This window comes from Seriola lalandi, unplaced genomic scaffold (assembly GCF_002814215.2).
Source record: "Seriola lalandi dorsalis isolate HSWRI2012SDOR001 ecotype SW California unplaced genomic scaffold, Sedor1 jcf7180002052130, whole genome shotgun sequence".
NCBI lineage: Eukaryota > Metazoa > Chordata > Actinopteri > Carangiformes > Carangidae > Seriola > Seriola lalandi.
The window spans coordinates 61,021-78,199 of NW_019522683.1; the positions used below are offsets into that span (position 1 = coordinate 61,021).

General features: G+C 39.3%; 2 protein-coding genes across 6 annotated transcripts in view; both read right to left on the reverse strand.

Moving 5' to 3' along the window:
* Positions 1-1,236: 1,236 nt before the first annotated feature.
* matk (megakaryocyte-associated tyrosine kinase) lies at positions 1,237-12,284 on the reverse strand. Of its 2 annotated transcripts, none has more exons than XM_087172243.1 (13): positions 12,067-12,284; positions 11,826-11,858; positions 10,770-10,883; positions 10,503-10,618; positions 9,941-10,160; positions 8,100-8,193; positions 7,825-7,890; positions 7,575-7,674; positions 7,313-7,397; positions 6,704-6,777; positions 6,367-6,472; positions 5,719-5,805; positions 1,237-4,692 (listed from the first exon to the last, which is right to left on the reverse strand). In XM_087172243.1, the coding sequence occupies exons 2-13, from the start codon at positions 11,832-11,834 to the stop codon at positions 4,465-4,467; spliced, it is 1,299 nt and encodes a 432-aa protein (XP_087028369.1). In that variant the 5' UTR covers positions 11,835-11,858; positions 12,067-12,284; the 3' UTR covers positions 1,237-4,464. The 2 variants fall into 2 exon arrangements, with proteins under 2 accessions (XP_087028369.1, XP_023255786.1); XM_023400018.2 differs by having other exon boundaries at positions 6,367-6,562.
* A 187-nt stretch (positions 12,285-12,471) lies between these two features.
* Positions 12,472-17,179, reverse strand: part of zfr2 (zinc finger RNA binding protein 2) — a 20,445-nt gene continuing 15,737 nt past the window's right edge. For all 4 annotated transcript variants that reach the window (XM_023400043.2, XM_023400042.2, XM_023400041.2 and 1 more), the window contains exons 16-19: positions 15,781-15,876; positions 15,465-15,576; positions 14,852-14,949; positions 12,472-14,254 (exon numbers count right to left, since the gene is read on the reverse strand). In XM_023400043.2, coding sequence (XP_023255811.1) covers positions 14,081-14,254; positions 14,852-14,949; positions 15,465-15,576; positions 15,781-15,876 — 480 coding nt within the window. In that variant the 3' untranslated portion in view covers positions 12,472-14,080. The remainder of the gene's footprint in view (positions 14,255-14,851; positions 14,950-15,464; positions 15,577-15,780; positions 15,877-17,179) is intronic.

A 17,179-nucleotide genomic window follows, 5' to 3' on the forward strand; every position in this document is an offset into this window, starting at 1 on the left:
CTGTTACAATGACTGTCAGCAGCAAAATATTTGCTGTTGTTGTATGACAACAAATTTGAAAAACGTGGACTATTTTTTCCCTAGTAAAGTTTTGTTCTTCACCGTTAGGATGTAAGTTGTTTCAGAAATATTTTAGCCTCCCAGCGTTAACTTTATTCTTCTTGACATATTTAATTCAAATTGTCTCAATTTGAGTTGTGTCCTCAGGAACAATTACTACATGATGACTAGGACCATTACAAAGACAGGCATGCATAAGAGAAAATGTGATTTTGAAATGCTGGCAATAATTGAAGTCTGTGACAGAGATGATAAAGTGAAAACCTCATTTACTTTCCCTTTTTTGGTGCAGTAATTCCACTCATGGACAAGTATGATCTGTTGCCTGTGAAGTGGCCAATCCAAAACTTATTCGCACTGTGTTAAGCCTGACCTACTTGGTACTGTACAGTATGTTCTTGGCTAAACATACTTCACACAGTTCCTAGGGCATTTTAGCAGGCAGTGAGCCTGTTGACTCCTGAATGGATTATTGATCTCTGTGGTATTACCAGTCAACTAATATAAAAATAATTTCTTTAGCATTCTAAACAGTAGCCATTGCAGATATCTTGAAGAGAAGTGTGTGAATGTGCACAAATACCAATGTTTGTGCATTTTTTGTAATCTGACTTCTTTAAGGTTTTCATGAGTAAGATCATGGAAAGAAAAGAGAGAAATGGTTCAACAGTTTTCGAAATACACTACTTGCATAACCATGAATGCCCACACCAACCTTCATGTACATCAATTAATAGCTATTGAGATATTTCTCTCGAGACCTCTGTGGTGGACCGACAAACCAAAGGATTCACTGACCACCACCACACCAGGGTGGCTAAACTAGTGTGGCTAACAGGGATGGAAAAATTATTCTTATCTTCTACCTAACTTATGTAACAGTAGCTATACCACCCTGTGAAAATCTGTTGCAAATGAAAGCTCTGCGTTCAAAATTTTAAAGTAAAATTGAAAAATCTGCTAATTTTAATTAAGTCATTTAGTAATTTTACCTACTTTTATACTGTTGAGTATTTTAATCTGTGTCATATTTAAGAAAGTATATAATATATTTAGTATGTAAAGTCATAATTTAAGAAAGATATAATTAAGTAAAAAGTACAATGTTTGTCTCTGAAATGTAGTGGAGTGGAAGTATAAAAGGAAAAGTGAAAAAAAAGGAAAAGTAACTAAAAATTGTTACAGTGTCTCTTGTAACCAGAGAGAACAGCTTTAATTAGCTCATTATTATTCATTTAGTTATCTTGAATTTTTGCCACAACCTGGCTGCATAGTAGATTTCTGAAGCAGAGGAAAGAAGCTCCCGAGGGATGAGCAGCTGCTGAGATGATTTTTCTGGTTTTCTAAGAAGAGCATATTATGTACTTACATTGGCTCAGTGAGCTGGACCTAACTTGACCTCAGACCTCTGAGATGACCACAATCTACTTAAAGGCAAGAGTATCATATTACAGACAGAGATTTTAATGTGATCTTAAATTGTCCAAATACAGTTGTTCCCCTAATAATTGGGGGACAATTGTGTAAAACATATACACACAATAAACATTGTTCCAATTTCCTACATGTTAACATCCTAAAATTAAAACTGAAAGTCAGCACTTTCACTGTCCTACCACTTATGGACAGCACTGAATGTCAACCTCTGTGTTTTCTCTCTTTAGGAAAAACTGAAAGCAACAACTCACAGCTCACTCTTATGCCAATGCTTCGACAGATTAGCTCTTCACTAAGTATTAGTAGAAGAGCATACCTTGAAAAGGCATTAGACTCTGAGAAAAACATCTCAGCTCACCCATTAACATATGGGTACCAGGATAAAAGCTTTGTCCTTAGATCCCTACATCAGTGCTACCAAAACACACACTGACAAAGAGCAAGGACAAAAATCCTCCACCCAATAATGTATAACTCATCCCCATCAATGACACCAAATCTTTTATTATCGTTTGTTTTTTTTTTTTTAACATTTGGTTCCTTTATAAATCCTTGTGCAGAAGATTGCTGCTCATCCCATTAGAGAGCTTCGGGAAAACACAGCAGATTGAACAAATCGTGTCAGACCCTCACTCACACTGTATAACATGAGATAGAGGCTCTATTTGGGGTCTGTCTCCTGGGACAGAGACAAATACCGGGCTTACTTTGGCTTAAAACAAATCACATCTTTAGTTTGGTCTTGTGATGTGACAATAATCCCAAAGAAAGAAAGCTTCATTTGTGGTGAGTGGTCTTACATTTCATTGCATTTCTATTAAAAAGAGGCTGACAATTGTGAAATGAGTGATACATATCCTGTAATAAATACAATAACTATGTATGTAAAATAAACAACTGCAGTCCAAAACCTTTTCTTTTCAAGATAAGGAAAGCAAAAAACATTCTGTACCTGCAAAAAGAGCAAGAGATCCCAAGAGATGCTGGAAGAGGACAGCGGATGAAACAAAGTCGCTCCTATAATCTCAAAATCCCAATAAACAGGGAAGAGAAAGTAGTAATAAATACCGTATTTCCCTTAGATTTAATCTTACGAAACAAATTAAATTTGAATGAATTTAATCAAATTTGAATGAATTGAATCAAAGTCCGCCACAAGTAGTGGAGGACAGAGTGGCAAAAATATTATAAAAAAAGTTGTGACTGCTGGCCTTCGTAAAAGTAAAAACAGCTCCCCACTTTAGGAGAAATAACCAAAGGCATACAGAGTATCTGCAGCAAATGAACTGTCAAATCCTCCCAATCTTCTTTGCACACGAGCAAAATGCCAACCATTCTTTAAACCCCTAAGTAAAATTCTTTAGTTATTATTTACCAGAAATAACATTAAATATTTTTCATATTAAGCCCTGAGTCCATGGCATATTGCTGAGCATTAGCGCCGGGATACAAGCAGATTTTGTTGATCTGTGATTAAATCCAGGATAAACATTTTTCCTTGTTCTTCAATTCTCTCTTTCCATCCTCTTTCCTACATACAGTATGTTTCATCTTTTTCTGACATCTCTCCGTGACATTACATCCAAATAACCCGTATTCACTGTTCATACACGTATGATACTCACATGGCAATAAACGGCCTTTAAATCCCAGTTGCTCTCATCAGACCTGAACTGACATTCAAACATGTGGCGTCATTCAAAATCAATGTACAGTCTTTCAAAAAATATTATGACGCTCTACTGTATTCATCATTCATACAGGATTAAATATTGCATTTGTTGGGGACTATTTTCATCAAGGGATTAATACACATTTTGTACTTGAGTGAGTATTTACAGCAGCAGGACGATGTACTTGAGATCAACTCCAGTTAACTACAGTGACCATGTTCACGGTAATGAAGGAACATGTCACCCAGTGCAACAATGTGGCTCACTGGTGTGTTTGTAATTAATTTGGACAATGATGGAAGTCTGTGGCACAGAGGAGTAAATTATACCAGGCTTTGGTTACACAGACAAAACTTGTTAGAGGGATCAAGTCATTATTGGTTTAGGCTTTCAGGTGATTTGTTGACAATAAGAAAAGTGTACAATATCACCAGTTTTATCCTTTGATTTTCCCTTTAAAGTTTGACTATGTCTCACAAGTAGAAGAAAGAGTCTACAGCTAGCTAATGGCTCTGTGTACTTAGGCACTGTGGTGCTTTGAGCTACAATGCTAACATCAGCATGCTAACATGTGCACAATGACAACAGCAACCTGCCGATTTAAGCAGGTATAATATTTACCATATTCACCATCTTAGTTTGATAATTAGCACTAAACAGAAAGTACAGATGAGGCTGTTGGGAATGTTTTGCACAAACTGGCTCTTAAACCAATTGGACAAAGTGAAATTTGACCAGATGATGGTGCAAGATTTAAAAAAGGGTTTACCAAAGTTATTCAGCCTAATTGTGAGGGAGGACATGGATTTATGTACCAAATTTCATGGCAATCCATCCAATCCTTGTTATGACATTTCACTTGTGGCACTAGAAAAGGCAAGAGATCACTGAAGTCATTAGGACTTTTTCCTCTGGGGACCAGGAATGTCTGTATAAAGGTTTCATAACAATCCATCAACAGTTGTTGAGATATTTCAGTCTCAATATTAAAATGACCATACAATGATCTGATTCACATTTTGCTTTGCTCAGACCTGCTAAAGCAAAGTTAGTATATTCATGACTCCAATCATTAAACCTTTTCTTAGAGATATTACATGACGACCAGAATCATTGTCTCATCCTGTGTGCTGCGTTAAAGGAATCCAATCGTACTCTAAGTGTATGAGAACATTTACTCAGCTGGTTCGTCTTGTGTAATGCACACCAACCCTGGAGCAACAATGTGTGGATAAGCTGTCCAAGAGGCGGCACTCTTCTCCGCTCATTGTGAGTTCAAGATTTACGACCAAGATCAGCAACCAGATCCAGACCTGATCCCATCTCGACACTCTGACCCAGGGCTAGAGCTGTGTTCACCCATCTCTCGCTCAAGTTTCTCCCTCAGTTTGTGGAAAGCCGGTCTTCTGCGTGGCTCCTGCTCCCAGCATATCGTCATTAGGGAGTAAACACCAGGAGGACAGTCTTCTGGAGCCTCCATGCGATATCCCCCCTCCACTCTCTCCTTCACCTCCTTCAGAGACTACATGATCAGGAGCAACGAGGAAAGGGGGAAGTGGAAAGTGTGGTGACATTAGTTTGCGGTATAAATTTGAAATATTGGTAAGTGAAATAAACATTTTAAACAAATTTCATTAGTCGGGCAGTATTATAATAAAAAAAAACACTTAAACACTCTCTGAAACTTGATTACAAATAAAAAATGTTAGGCTCTTATCTGTACTATGTCGGTGAATAAAGTGTGCACACAGACACTCATACTCTGCCTCTTTGTAATTTTGATCATCTCTCTGTTCGCTCTCTCAGCCAGCAGATAACAAATTACCAGGTGCACAGTTTAATTGAGGTCAAAATAAACATGACCCAAATAAACCAACCCTCCTTAATGTTAAACAGGATGCAATAAGGAGATAGTCATCTACGTTTAAAAGGACACCACTTTATGTAAGGTGCAAAAGAGATCAAGAACACGCTACTCTAACTGTCCCTTCAATTAATGCTGCCTGATCCTGCTGCCCACACTGGAAAAGACTAGCGTCCTCCTTTCATCCTAACAGAAGAACAGAAGAGGGACTTTAGTTAGCTCCGTCTCTCTGCTAAACCTCTATCCTCACTGACGCAGTACCATGATCACAGTGACCTGAAGTGGGTTCCTGCTCAGACGCACTAATTTGATCCACTGACGACTGACCACTACGGCTTGGCAGCTTTTCCACTGACACACCTACTATGTGATAAGACATGTATCCTGAGATGACATGCTAACAGAATTACGTAACACGCTTGATACTCCTTCCTGTTGGGTTTGGGGTGGGATGTTAGTCAGGAAGATGACAAATATTTGTCAGAACTTAAATGTAGATTTCTTACAGGGTGACTTCTCTCAACATCAACCTTTGTCATTCACACACACAGAGAGCAATACAGACAAGATGGGGGTCTGTGGTTTCTAAAAACAAAGGGTTGTGCAGTAATTTGACTGTGTAAAGACACAAGCACACACACACACGCACGCATGCATACATCAACATTTGCATGTGCTACATACCATCTTAGGGTAAGGCAGACGACCGTATGAGAAGATCTCCCATAGAAGAACACCATAACTCCACACATCTGACTTTGTGGAGAATTTCTGCAGGATGGAAACAAACGTATGTAATGATGAAAGATTAAGTAGCCCTTTCTAAAAGGAACTCAAAAACTCAGTGAGTAGGAAACTTTGAAATCCTGATGAATTAATGCACTGAATAAAACTTACACTGGAGGAAAATATGCATCAGGCCCCTACAACAACCCGGCCCTTATTACCTTATTAATTACAAGGCATTAATAAATGATTGTTAGCCATTAATAGAATAATATTAAACAAACACTCTTTTTTTTGTTTCATTTTATTTTTAAATTAAGTAAAACATATGTGTAAAACCCAGTGTTTCTTTGGTGGTTACTTTGTTTTGGGATTGTTAGGATTTAGTGATGATCACTAAATGAAAGATAGTTAGCACACTTTCCAGCAAAGAAGGAGAATCAACTGCTGTTGAAATCAGCTGCTGGAGTATTTAGTTGAAATAACCATGAAAAATAATAATTACGGTTAATCAGTGAAGTATAGCAGGATGTAAAGATACAGAACAATAAAAGAAAAACAAATCCAGGGTAAAAGAAAAGCGGCATAGCAGTTATTCAAACTGACCTCTTTCCGCAGAGCTTCGGGGGCGGTCCATTTGACTGGCAGCTTGACATTATCTGACACCTTGGTGTCCATCTTGGTCAGGCCAAAGTCGCTGACCTTGGCCACACTGTCGTCAGAGACCAGGATGTTACGAGCTGCCAAGTCTCTGTGAACAAGCTTCTTAGACTCTAGGTACTCCATCCCTTCACACACATCACTGCAACATCAACATGCAAATACACACAAGCAGTTCTCGTTTGACTTTCATAGAACACACTGTACAATTTTACACTGTCCATCCCTTGCCACAGTGTACACAATGTTTTGCTGTGGAGAACATTAGTAGCATTGAACTCACAGTGCGAAGCGGAGCAGCTGAACTGAGCTCACAACTGAACGTCCCCTTGTTCTGAGAAAGTTAACAAGGTTTCCCTGCAACACACAATAAAATAAGGTTAATAGGGTTCTATAAGTGAGTAAACTAAGTTCTAGACACACAGTTTTTAAAATGTCACCTAAAGACTTACCATAGATGAGGACAAGCCCCCAGCAGGCTTCTGGATTTTGGCCAGATTTCATTAACCAGGAGAGAAAGGCAGACAAGCTGCATAGCCATCTTTGCACCTTAGTTTGAATTTTTTGACTTGATTGCCCAGAACTAAATTCCTCATAACTAACTTAGTTTTCTAACCAGCTGCTGCTGCTGCTGTGATTTTGCCAAAAAAAGGCACATTTATTCACAGCTGATGAATCCAACTCTCTGTTTAGACAGAGGGTCTCCACAATGCTGTATATTATCTGATTAATATTGGTCAAAGAGGGCAAGCCTATGGGGTTTCACTTACTATATTTGGTTTTATTTTGTGTTATGTATTTTTGAACAGTTGTGCTTAGCACAGTATATGTTTTATATTTATATTGTATAATTATCTTAATCTACCTCTGATAAATGATGTGCTCACTGTACCTTAATCATGAGCTCTGTGACAATATGAAGCCCTTTGTGAAGAATGACACCCAACAACCGCACCAGGTTTTTATGCTGGAGTTTCCTGGAAGAAGTGAAACAACATTAAACTAATATAAGTCCAGAGCAAAAGCAGGAAACACTGAGTTCAGTCATCACTGAGCAAACACTTTGGGTGTTATCACCACTTAATACAAAGCTTCCTCAGATGATTAAGGAGATTTTGACAGAAGTTACAAAATGATGAAATCTTCAGACTCACGTCATAACTGCAGTCTCCTGCAGGAAGGCCTGAGCTGTGACGTCACATTTAATGGTCTTTACTGCCACCCTCTGGCCCATGTAGTCCCCTTCATAAACAGCTGCAGTTGAGAACCACACACATCATTTACCCATCAAATCTATATATATATATGTATATATATGTGTGCTCTAAGCTTGCTTTATCTTTTTCATTATACACCTTGTGGGGCACAAACATTGGCTGGTAAAATCAAGAGGGGAAAGCTCACCACCAAACTCCCCTTCTCCAATATTCTCTCCCAGTGTGAGCTTCGTGATGTCCAGCAGCCATCCAGCTGGAGAGGACAGAGACATGGACAATACTGTAAAGCTGCCGCACACTTTTAACTTGCTTTTATGCTCACTGCTATTAATAAGTGATATACTAAAAAAGATTCACGATTCATCTAAATGATTTAATAAAGAATCCCTCATCTTGTTAAAATGGTTTTCAGTTGTTTATATATAATTTTTATTAGGGCACGAATCTTAACACCAGACTTACTTTTAGACAGCTCTAACTCAGCTGACTTGGTTCCTTGTTTTTGTTTGGGTTTCACAAGAGTTGTAGCAATAGAGCCTTTGTTCTTTGAGTAGAACTGCAAAACACAAAACCAGATATTCATGAAACATACAGTTATTTATAATAGTTTTTTCAAAATCTAGAATATCATTTCGTCTGATATGTTCACACTTGGTTCAGTTTATAGAATGTGTTGCCAGATACCGTGCATGAGGTTTATAAACAAAAGAAATGTACAAAGAAAATACAGCTTGAGCTCTGCAAGAACACCTCCTCAGTTCTCAGGAAGTCATTTCACCTGTGGTCAGGGCTGTGGCTCTACTAGAAACCAGTGACAGTAAAACACAAAGCAATATATACCCTTAGAAATCATCTGCTCGAGGGGAAGGAAAGGGACCTTAAATGTGAACCAGGACTACAATAGTAGTAGGTGCAGCGGATGGGGTTTCATCTCGTGGCAATGGCTAATCTGTCAATTGGAGGAACGGGCAGGCGTCTTGGCGATGGCCAAACAATGTGTCCATCATTTATAAAGTTAATCAAAGTTTGTTTGAACCCGTTAAAACTAAGCTATGTAATAAACAAATGCCTTAAGTGCACCAGGATGAGCAATATTTCCCAGTTTTGTAACAACCCCTTGGCTGGGTCACCCAGACGTAGTGTGAGAGAGAGCAGTTATAAAGTTTAAAAATGTAACAGCACTGAGTGACATGTCTGAATCTCTGTGTGCTACGTGTCCTCATCTACATTTGATCTCTAAATCTCACATATTGAGGGTTTCTGTGGGACCTCGAGCAGTCGTGTCGGGGTTCTGATTTAATTTCAGTTGTAAGATTTTCAGGTTTAAATCCTGAAGTTTTCCTGAGTTCTGGGAATAACCGCCACACAGTAAAGCATGAAGGCAGCGTCTGAATTAAACTGCACTGGGGCAGTAGCAGTTACAGTGTAACATGATTCAGCCCAAATGTTAATCTTGACTATCCTCCTTCTGTTTCCTCAAAGGACTAAGTCAGCTAGTCTTACTCAGACCTGAGGTCATCTGTAGTTTGCTGATAAGCTGCAAAATATGCTGCAGAGAGCTGTTGTCTCAAAATACACCCTCACGCAAACACAGGCCAAATACAGACAAACCAAAAAAGTGCTGTGCGTCAAAAGTTTTCCTGTCCGTGCTTCAGTTCGACACATGCTATATATATTTATACTGGTGGTTTTCAGGCGGACATAAATACAGCAGCCATCACAGTTTCTATGGCAGCTGTTTCCAACCTTTTTTGGCTTATGACCCCTCAAAATGAGGCAGTGCGCAGACATTCATGGCCCTCAGAGGATGAATCCTAATGACTTTGATGATCCTCTGACTTTTCCTCTAGCGCCACCATTAGGTTGACGTTTGAAGAAGAACTGAATGGACTGGATTGGATTGCCAGGAAATTTGGTATACAAAATGAATCCACCTCAGGATGAATTGTATTGAATGTTGTTACTGTTTTCGACCTACCAGAGCAGAATCAACTGGCCGAGGAGCATACAGGAAAAAGAGCTGAACTAAATTTAGGAGGTTGAATCTCCTGCAATCGCAGGCCACAAGCCAAACAGCTTTGGTCTCACAATAAAATTAGGTTCTTTACACTGCAAGTGTTGGGGAAGTTTTGTGAAGAAAGTGCAGGTGAAGCTGTTAAATGACACTGACTTTTTGAATAATATAGACTACATTTAGTCAGCAGGCCATATGTGCATTTTTTAAAAGACCCTCAGAGAAGTTGTGAACACAGCAGCTGTTTTTTTGTTTTTTTTCATCCAGCAGTCAGGTCATTTTCTCTTACCTCTATCATGTCAATGAGGTTGTAGAAATACTGTGTGTGGTCGATGGTCAGCTTGTTGTCCTGAAAAATGACCCGGTAGTGGATGACATCTCCAGAGACACTGATGCACAAGACATAGTCGCCGGGATGGCGGATAGACTCTCGCACCAGGAACAGGCCATCCTCAGCTGGCTGCAGCTTACCCACCGCCTCTGGACCAGAGATCTTCCCGTGAAACCAACTGATGAAAGACAGCACATGGTGAAAAAACCTTTGTCTCTGCAAATAAAGCTGATACAATATTCATTTGGGACCTAAAAAGCTCCCCAGCATCTCACAGATCCTAGTTTTTAACAGGCGGGAGGTGACTTCATGGATTTAACCAACATGCTGCAGCCAAACACTCCAAAAAAGGAAGTTAGAGTGATTAAACCTCAGACAGTGTTTGTTTGCTCATCAGCACATACTGTGTTGTCACAAGATGGATTTATGCTTATGTGAGCCCATAATGACACAGAGGCAAGCCTTCCTGTGACCAGCTCAAAGTTAAGAGGAGTAAAATTCAGAGGAAGAGGAGACATACGGCATGAGGCTGAGGCTCGGGTCGACACGTAGAGCCTCTCTTTCACGAACATTGGTGGAGCTGATGAGTCCCTCCTCTCCTGTGGTGTTGTGTCTGGCCTCGTAAAATCCCTTCCTCTGCAAAAGAGCAGTCAAAGGTCTCGTGTCATATGGTGAGAGGAGGAAGAGGAACATTTAGTAGTGCGCATGAAATGTGCTTTGTTTTAAGAGAACAATCACTTCTCTTCTACTAAACAATTAACATGGCTTGATTAAAACATGACAGTACTGTGTTCATGTCAACAATAGTGAGGATGTCTCCTTTGTGGTACGCCAGTTCTCCAGGTTTGGGTTTTCTGTGGTCTCCCTTTGCTACGCACTGCGTACCTGCAGCCCAGTTCATCTGCAGAGGCAGAGAGAGAATAATGACATAGACATCAACTCTACACTATCTCTGGGACTGTCTGAAATAATGGAGTCAGACTTTTAACTTTGTGTTATGGGTCTGTTATTACCTAATAATTTCTTGAAGAGCAATATCATTTGGTATTATTTATAGTAAATGTACGGAGCAGAGCCTGGTAATTTTAGTTTGCTGTGTTAAGTTTAATTGCCATTGTTGATTAGACAAGCCTACCTTCAAAGAATTGCTTAATTTAAACCCAAGCAAATATAAAAACATGAACTCATAAATAATTCATTACTAATAACTTTATTTTTGCTGCTATTTCCATGTTCTCCTTCACTGACTAAAAACTCTTGGTTATGCAACCTTTGCATTAAATTTGAATTAAAACATTGGAGATGTACCAACTACACAAACTCTCTCTATTTTACCCAGAGTTCCAATCAAACTGCGTAATTCTTTCCATGAAGATTTGTGTGACTCTTTGCCTTATACTATTATATTTATCCTTTTAAACCAGTGACAGTGTTTATATGGTCTTGAATACCTAATAGATCAAGAGATCTATGAGAATTTACAGAACCACTGAGTTCCCTTTCTGTGCCCAATGCACATGGAATAAATTGCAAATAAATTTAATCTCACTGTTGCTGTTCAGACAGTTAAACAGACTGATCTCAATCTATCAAATTGGATTCTAACAACATTATTCATCTGGCTGTATTGACAAACTTCACTTTAGCTCAGACTTTTTTTTCTTCTTTTTTTTTCCACATTCATGTTAATCTAGATAAACACTTTTTAATCTCTAAATATTTAACAGTTTAACCACAGTAACTCAGAGATCATGGGGGCTTGGTCCAGGCCCTTACATTATTCTATACTCAACGTGAACTACCGTATCAGCAGTAAACAGCTGCTGGTCTTTGCAGTACATACCTTTGTCATGAATAGGGCTGGAGGGTCGAGCACCTGTCAAAGAGAAAACTGTATCTGAATAACTTAAGTGTTTGTGTATTATACTGTCGAGGAAAACAACAATAGTGGAAAGATGTATTTGTGAGTAGACAGGTAGTGACAGCATCGTGGCCTGCTGCTCCTAAAAGTAAGAGGCAGAAGAAAAACGCCTCGACAGCTCGTTTCGTCCATTTCTTGTCGACATGAATGTTTCAGTACCTACCTCCCCGCGGACAGACGCTGACAGCCTCTTCTCCTCAGGACAGCTGCTGCTGGGGCAGTAAACTGGAAGAAAGCACCGCCACGACCAATTTCAAGTCCTCAGCAGCTGCAGTTTCTCTTGGTCTCATTCAGCTCCGACATCTGTTGGTAAATTTCTGCGTAATAACGAGTCAGCACCAATTCACATCTCAGATATGTGGACCGCTGCTGTTGCGGCGCGAGCGCGGAGTCAGCCTGTCAAACCACTTCCTCAAAATTTAGGATAATGTAGTTCCTATTTAATGAGGTGGCGCAAGAAGTGATGCTTTAGATGACTTGCACGGTATTGCGTACTATGGCAATGTACAAATCGTGTAGTCCGTTACACGTCAACCATGATAAACACAAAAAAACCCAGGAGACAAAGTGGCTTAAAAGTGTTTTAATATCTCCCCTTAATTTTAGGCAACACTACAAAGACATTCAAATAATAGGACAGCAACGTTCACACTTTCCGTTTAAACAATACAAAAAATAGATCCTTCAGAAATAAAATAAGCAATACTTATATAGGATGCTCTTGGTAAATGAAAATCAAACTAAAACTGCACAATAATTTCTCTCACATCAACTTTTAAGCCAAAGAGTTGTGCAACAGTCCCTTCCCTGTCCTACATCTTTGTGAAATAAGATCATTACTATTAACCTGACAAAAACAACATGTTCCCCTTAGTCAGACCTCTGTAAAACACAACATGATGCAGGCACAAGGAAGAAAGTCAAAGGACGATAACCATTTGATCATTACAGTAGATATTCAGTCTTATTTTTCTGACTAAAGCTTCTCTCTTCTGCTCTGGAAGAAAAAAAATGATTACTAGGTATATTATTTAAAATGATAAAATTATGGTTGCATACAGTCACATTGTCATTTCTTAAGTGCTTCATTCCCTCAGCATGCTACAGACTGTGCAAGGTAAGACTTGTCTCATCCGAAACAGATTTACTCTCCAGTGTGACCTCCACAGAAAACCCCACGGGGGATCTTGCACAAAGCAGAGTTTGTGAGTCTGATGAAACCTTAATGACAAATTTTGAAGGGGGAGGTTTTTTTTTGTGTAGTCTTCAGCTTAGGCTGCAAATGGAGGGCATTTGGTTGGATTTCAAAACTCTTTCATCTAATTGCCCACAAGTTTTCAAAATGTATCGGGGAAGTGTCGACAAAGGTTTAGAGAAGAGTTCAGAGGGAGCAAAGAGGGTGTGAAGAGTTCAGGAAAGACTTATCAGGTTTGCTCAACAGCATCACACTATATTATTACTAATGTGTCATCTTGGGCACAATGAACATCACAGTACTTTATGTATGTAAATCCTAAACAAATTCAGTCTTCTCTGATCTCTCTCTCTCTCTCTCGCTCAGTTTCAAACAACTTAAACCCAAACGTTTTTTTTTTTTGAAACACAGACTGAAAACACATTTTAGTGTACATGTCATGCACCAACGTTACTTCAGTGACGCCTGACTCAAGAGTCGGATGGTAAAACTGAGCTGGCCTGAAGAGCATGAGAGTTCAAACTCTGGAAATAAAGCTTAAGGTGCTAATGATTTACTGGAGGCTTTAATATCATAGAAAACAATACAACTGTATGTGACAGTGGTGGTTTAACTATGGTGAATAAACACGGGAGTAATGGTCAGTAGTTAGTGTGCAATTATAATGAAATGGAATGATGCAATCAGTTATTTTCATGATTTTTTAACAGAGCCAATTTTCTGTGCACACTTTAAAATACACTACATCTGCAGGAAATCACAATACGGGAGAAGGATTTGCAGTACGGATTCTCAAACTTCAGTCCTCCTCCAACATATTATTCCTCTTAATTGAAGGGCAGACATGTAACATGTAAAGTCAGTTATATTCATATGTGTATAGCTGCGTGTTAAGATTTGTTTTGAAGATAAGAAAATTTTTTAAGTTGTGACATTCTACCAGTCTCTAAACTAGCAAACAGCTCCGCTCTGGAGGCAGAGGTCAAGCGCTCGCTGCTTCGTCCTTCTTGTCTTTTTTGCCCTCCCCCTCTCCCTCCCCTGTTTCGCTGACGTCCCGTCGACGTTTGCGGTTGCGAGCGCTGGCCTTGGACGCCGGCAGGGACTCCATGCCCAGAACCTTGTGGATCTGACGGAAAGCGAGCAGCCGCAGAGCATGCTGAAACCAAAGAAAACAGGAATGGAACATGTATGTTTGGTTTGGCTATTTTTGTTTTTATTCGACAACTGACAGCACAGACGCACACAGAAAACAGGGGGAGCAAGGCTGTAAAATAAGAACGGGATAATACCCAACAAGTGGTATATCCTTGCTGTCTGTCTTTCTCTCTCACACTTACCCGACACATCTCCCCATCTCTTGATTTTCTGTTCAGTTTTGCTCACATTTCCTCTCCAGTTCCCCTGCAGCTGCTCCTCAAACTCAGGCTCCTCTATAGCCAACATTATTTTAAAAGACCCGCTTTCTCTTACCGTTATTCAATGTGGACGTCCAGATTCACACAAATACCAAACACATTTGAGATTATTTTTGCGTGGTTCTCCCTGAGCAGCTATTTTATTTTGTCAGCTGTTGTTGGTTACACCACTAGCTCCAAGCTCTTTACCTACAGTTTAATACAGGCCCATTCATTTAGAACAGGAAATAACCAACTACGTCATAGGTGCCAGGTTAAACTGTGATTACTAAAAGTTAATCCACGCATTCAAGCCAATCAGAATAAGTGGCCATGGTATAAATGGTCTGTGTGGGTACCTGTGCGCTGGCAGTTATGTCCTCTCTGGCTTGAGGCATCATGCTTTCCAAAGCATCTGTTTGCTCCTTCTCACATGGGTCCATCAACCCTGGTCCATCTGAGTGAGGGAGGAGGAGAAAACAAATAAATATATAAATATTCCCCTTTCAAGGACAGATTATAAGAAAGAAATGACATGAGACAAAAGCTCTGAATGAGCATTTCACATTCATCAAATGGAGACATCGTCTGATCCGATGCAGCGTTGCCAGATTGGGTGGTTTTCCACCTAAGCGAAGAAACTTTTTTTATTTGATTAGGTTTGTAAAAATGGTTTTGGGTGGGTTGTGATAGTTTGTGATACTTTTTGAAACATTTGGGCAGTTTCCAGTTTCCAGTCATCCGAGCAGTATGATGACTCGAATGACTGATAACTGATTACTGTCAAAACCACACATCATTTCAGTTCACTATAACTACCACTCTTCCCAATCATTATTCCGTCATAGCTCTGTCATGAAAGACTTGTGAAAGCTTACGTCTCATCATATGAGTAAAAACTCTTATTGCCTAATTATACAGACACATAGATAAAATAATCTGTGTATTCATGTCTCATTATAACTGGCTGACCTGGCAGCAGGATGCCTGTGGAGATGCACTCCAGGACTCTGCGCATGGCTTCCCCCGGGCTCAGCGGGCCTGTAGCACTACTGATCACCTTCTCCACCAGCAGCTCCATCGCCTGGAGGGAGAAAGACCACGAGGAAGATGTTTGGTATCCTCAAGCTATCTCCTTACAAGAGATACTGATACAGCTCATCTCATTTATCAGTTTTCATAAATATTTTCATAATATTTTCCCTCATACAAAGTATACAGAGCAGACAGGTTCACAAAAAAAATAAATTTAAAAGTCAAGACATAAAAGACAGATGAAGCCACTTACCCAGCTGGGCATCTTCCCCCAGGTGGGCACCCGCTGACATAAATCTCTCAACACCCGAATGATGATCACACACGACTGCAGCCCGTTGGCACGAGCCTTCAGAAATGAAGAAAAATATACATATCAATGAAAACAATAAATAAAACATACATTTTTATTCAATATCATAATAAAACATTTTCAGTGGAGACCAAGGATTATACAGAGCAAGTTAAGAGCCCATAACGAGAAAAGAGGGTTGGGCCTTTCCGACCCTAGACTACCATTTATCCTTTGAAATGGATAAAATAGCAAAATACTGGGATGTTAGGAGGATGAAGCAGCTCGGCTGGACATTGAACATAACCTGCGTTCACCATTCAACCCAACCAAAGCACTGTCTCAAACTGCCCAAAATATCACAAACCCAGTTCTTTTAGACTCAATGTATGTCTCGACCAGAAATAATAACATTTACACATAATTAACAAAGATACTCCTCATTATGACAGGACCCTGTAATCTGTATTGGAAAAAATACTGCGTAGTAGAAGCAGTGGCATTCCTGTGGTTTAAGCACTATCGGCGTGTGTTCCTGTCATACGATAATGTAGTGGAGTGATCTACCTTGGTAAGAAAAAGAAATTTGAGGAAGTACTTACAGATAAGAGGTTATATTATGTCTATAATGTGGCTCACAACTACAAACTATTTTAAAACTAACTCCTTCTTGAAAACCGAGTCTGTTAATCAGAATGAGAATACTTTATTGATCCCCGGGGGGAAATTAGATTACGTTACAGTTAAAATTATAAAGATATATATACACATAAAATATAAGAACCATTAAGACAGAAACCTACAAAATAATGCTATGAATCACAACCCTATTTATATTGCTTAAATAGAGCCTCGGTCTGTTTTCAGCCTAAGATGAAGTGAGAACAGTTCATCCAAACTGTCACATTTCTGCAGTATGAATGATGTCATCATCAAGTATAGACCCTTTTAGAATATTTTGACTTGTTAGAGCAGGATATATACAGGTTATGACTAATAATACTGATGTTGGCTCCAATGCATTCGGGTAGACCAATACTAGGGCTGTGTCCCTGGAACACCTTAATGAAATAACACTGTTAATGTTATCCGTTGCACCTGTGTAAAATGTGTGTTCTTGTGATCACATGATAACAAATCCCTGAACTGTTAATAATTACTTGTTTTTAAGTTCAATTTAATGCCAGTTACCATTTTGCACAATTAGATATTCTCAGATGTACTCGTTTTGTAAAATAACACTTGTTAAAAGAGGATCTATTATGGCAATCTTTAGTGTTCATCATTTCATTCTTGGTGTCTACTAAAATAGATTTACATGCTTTAATGTTCAGAAAAGACATTTTTATTCTTCTGTACA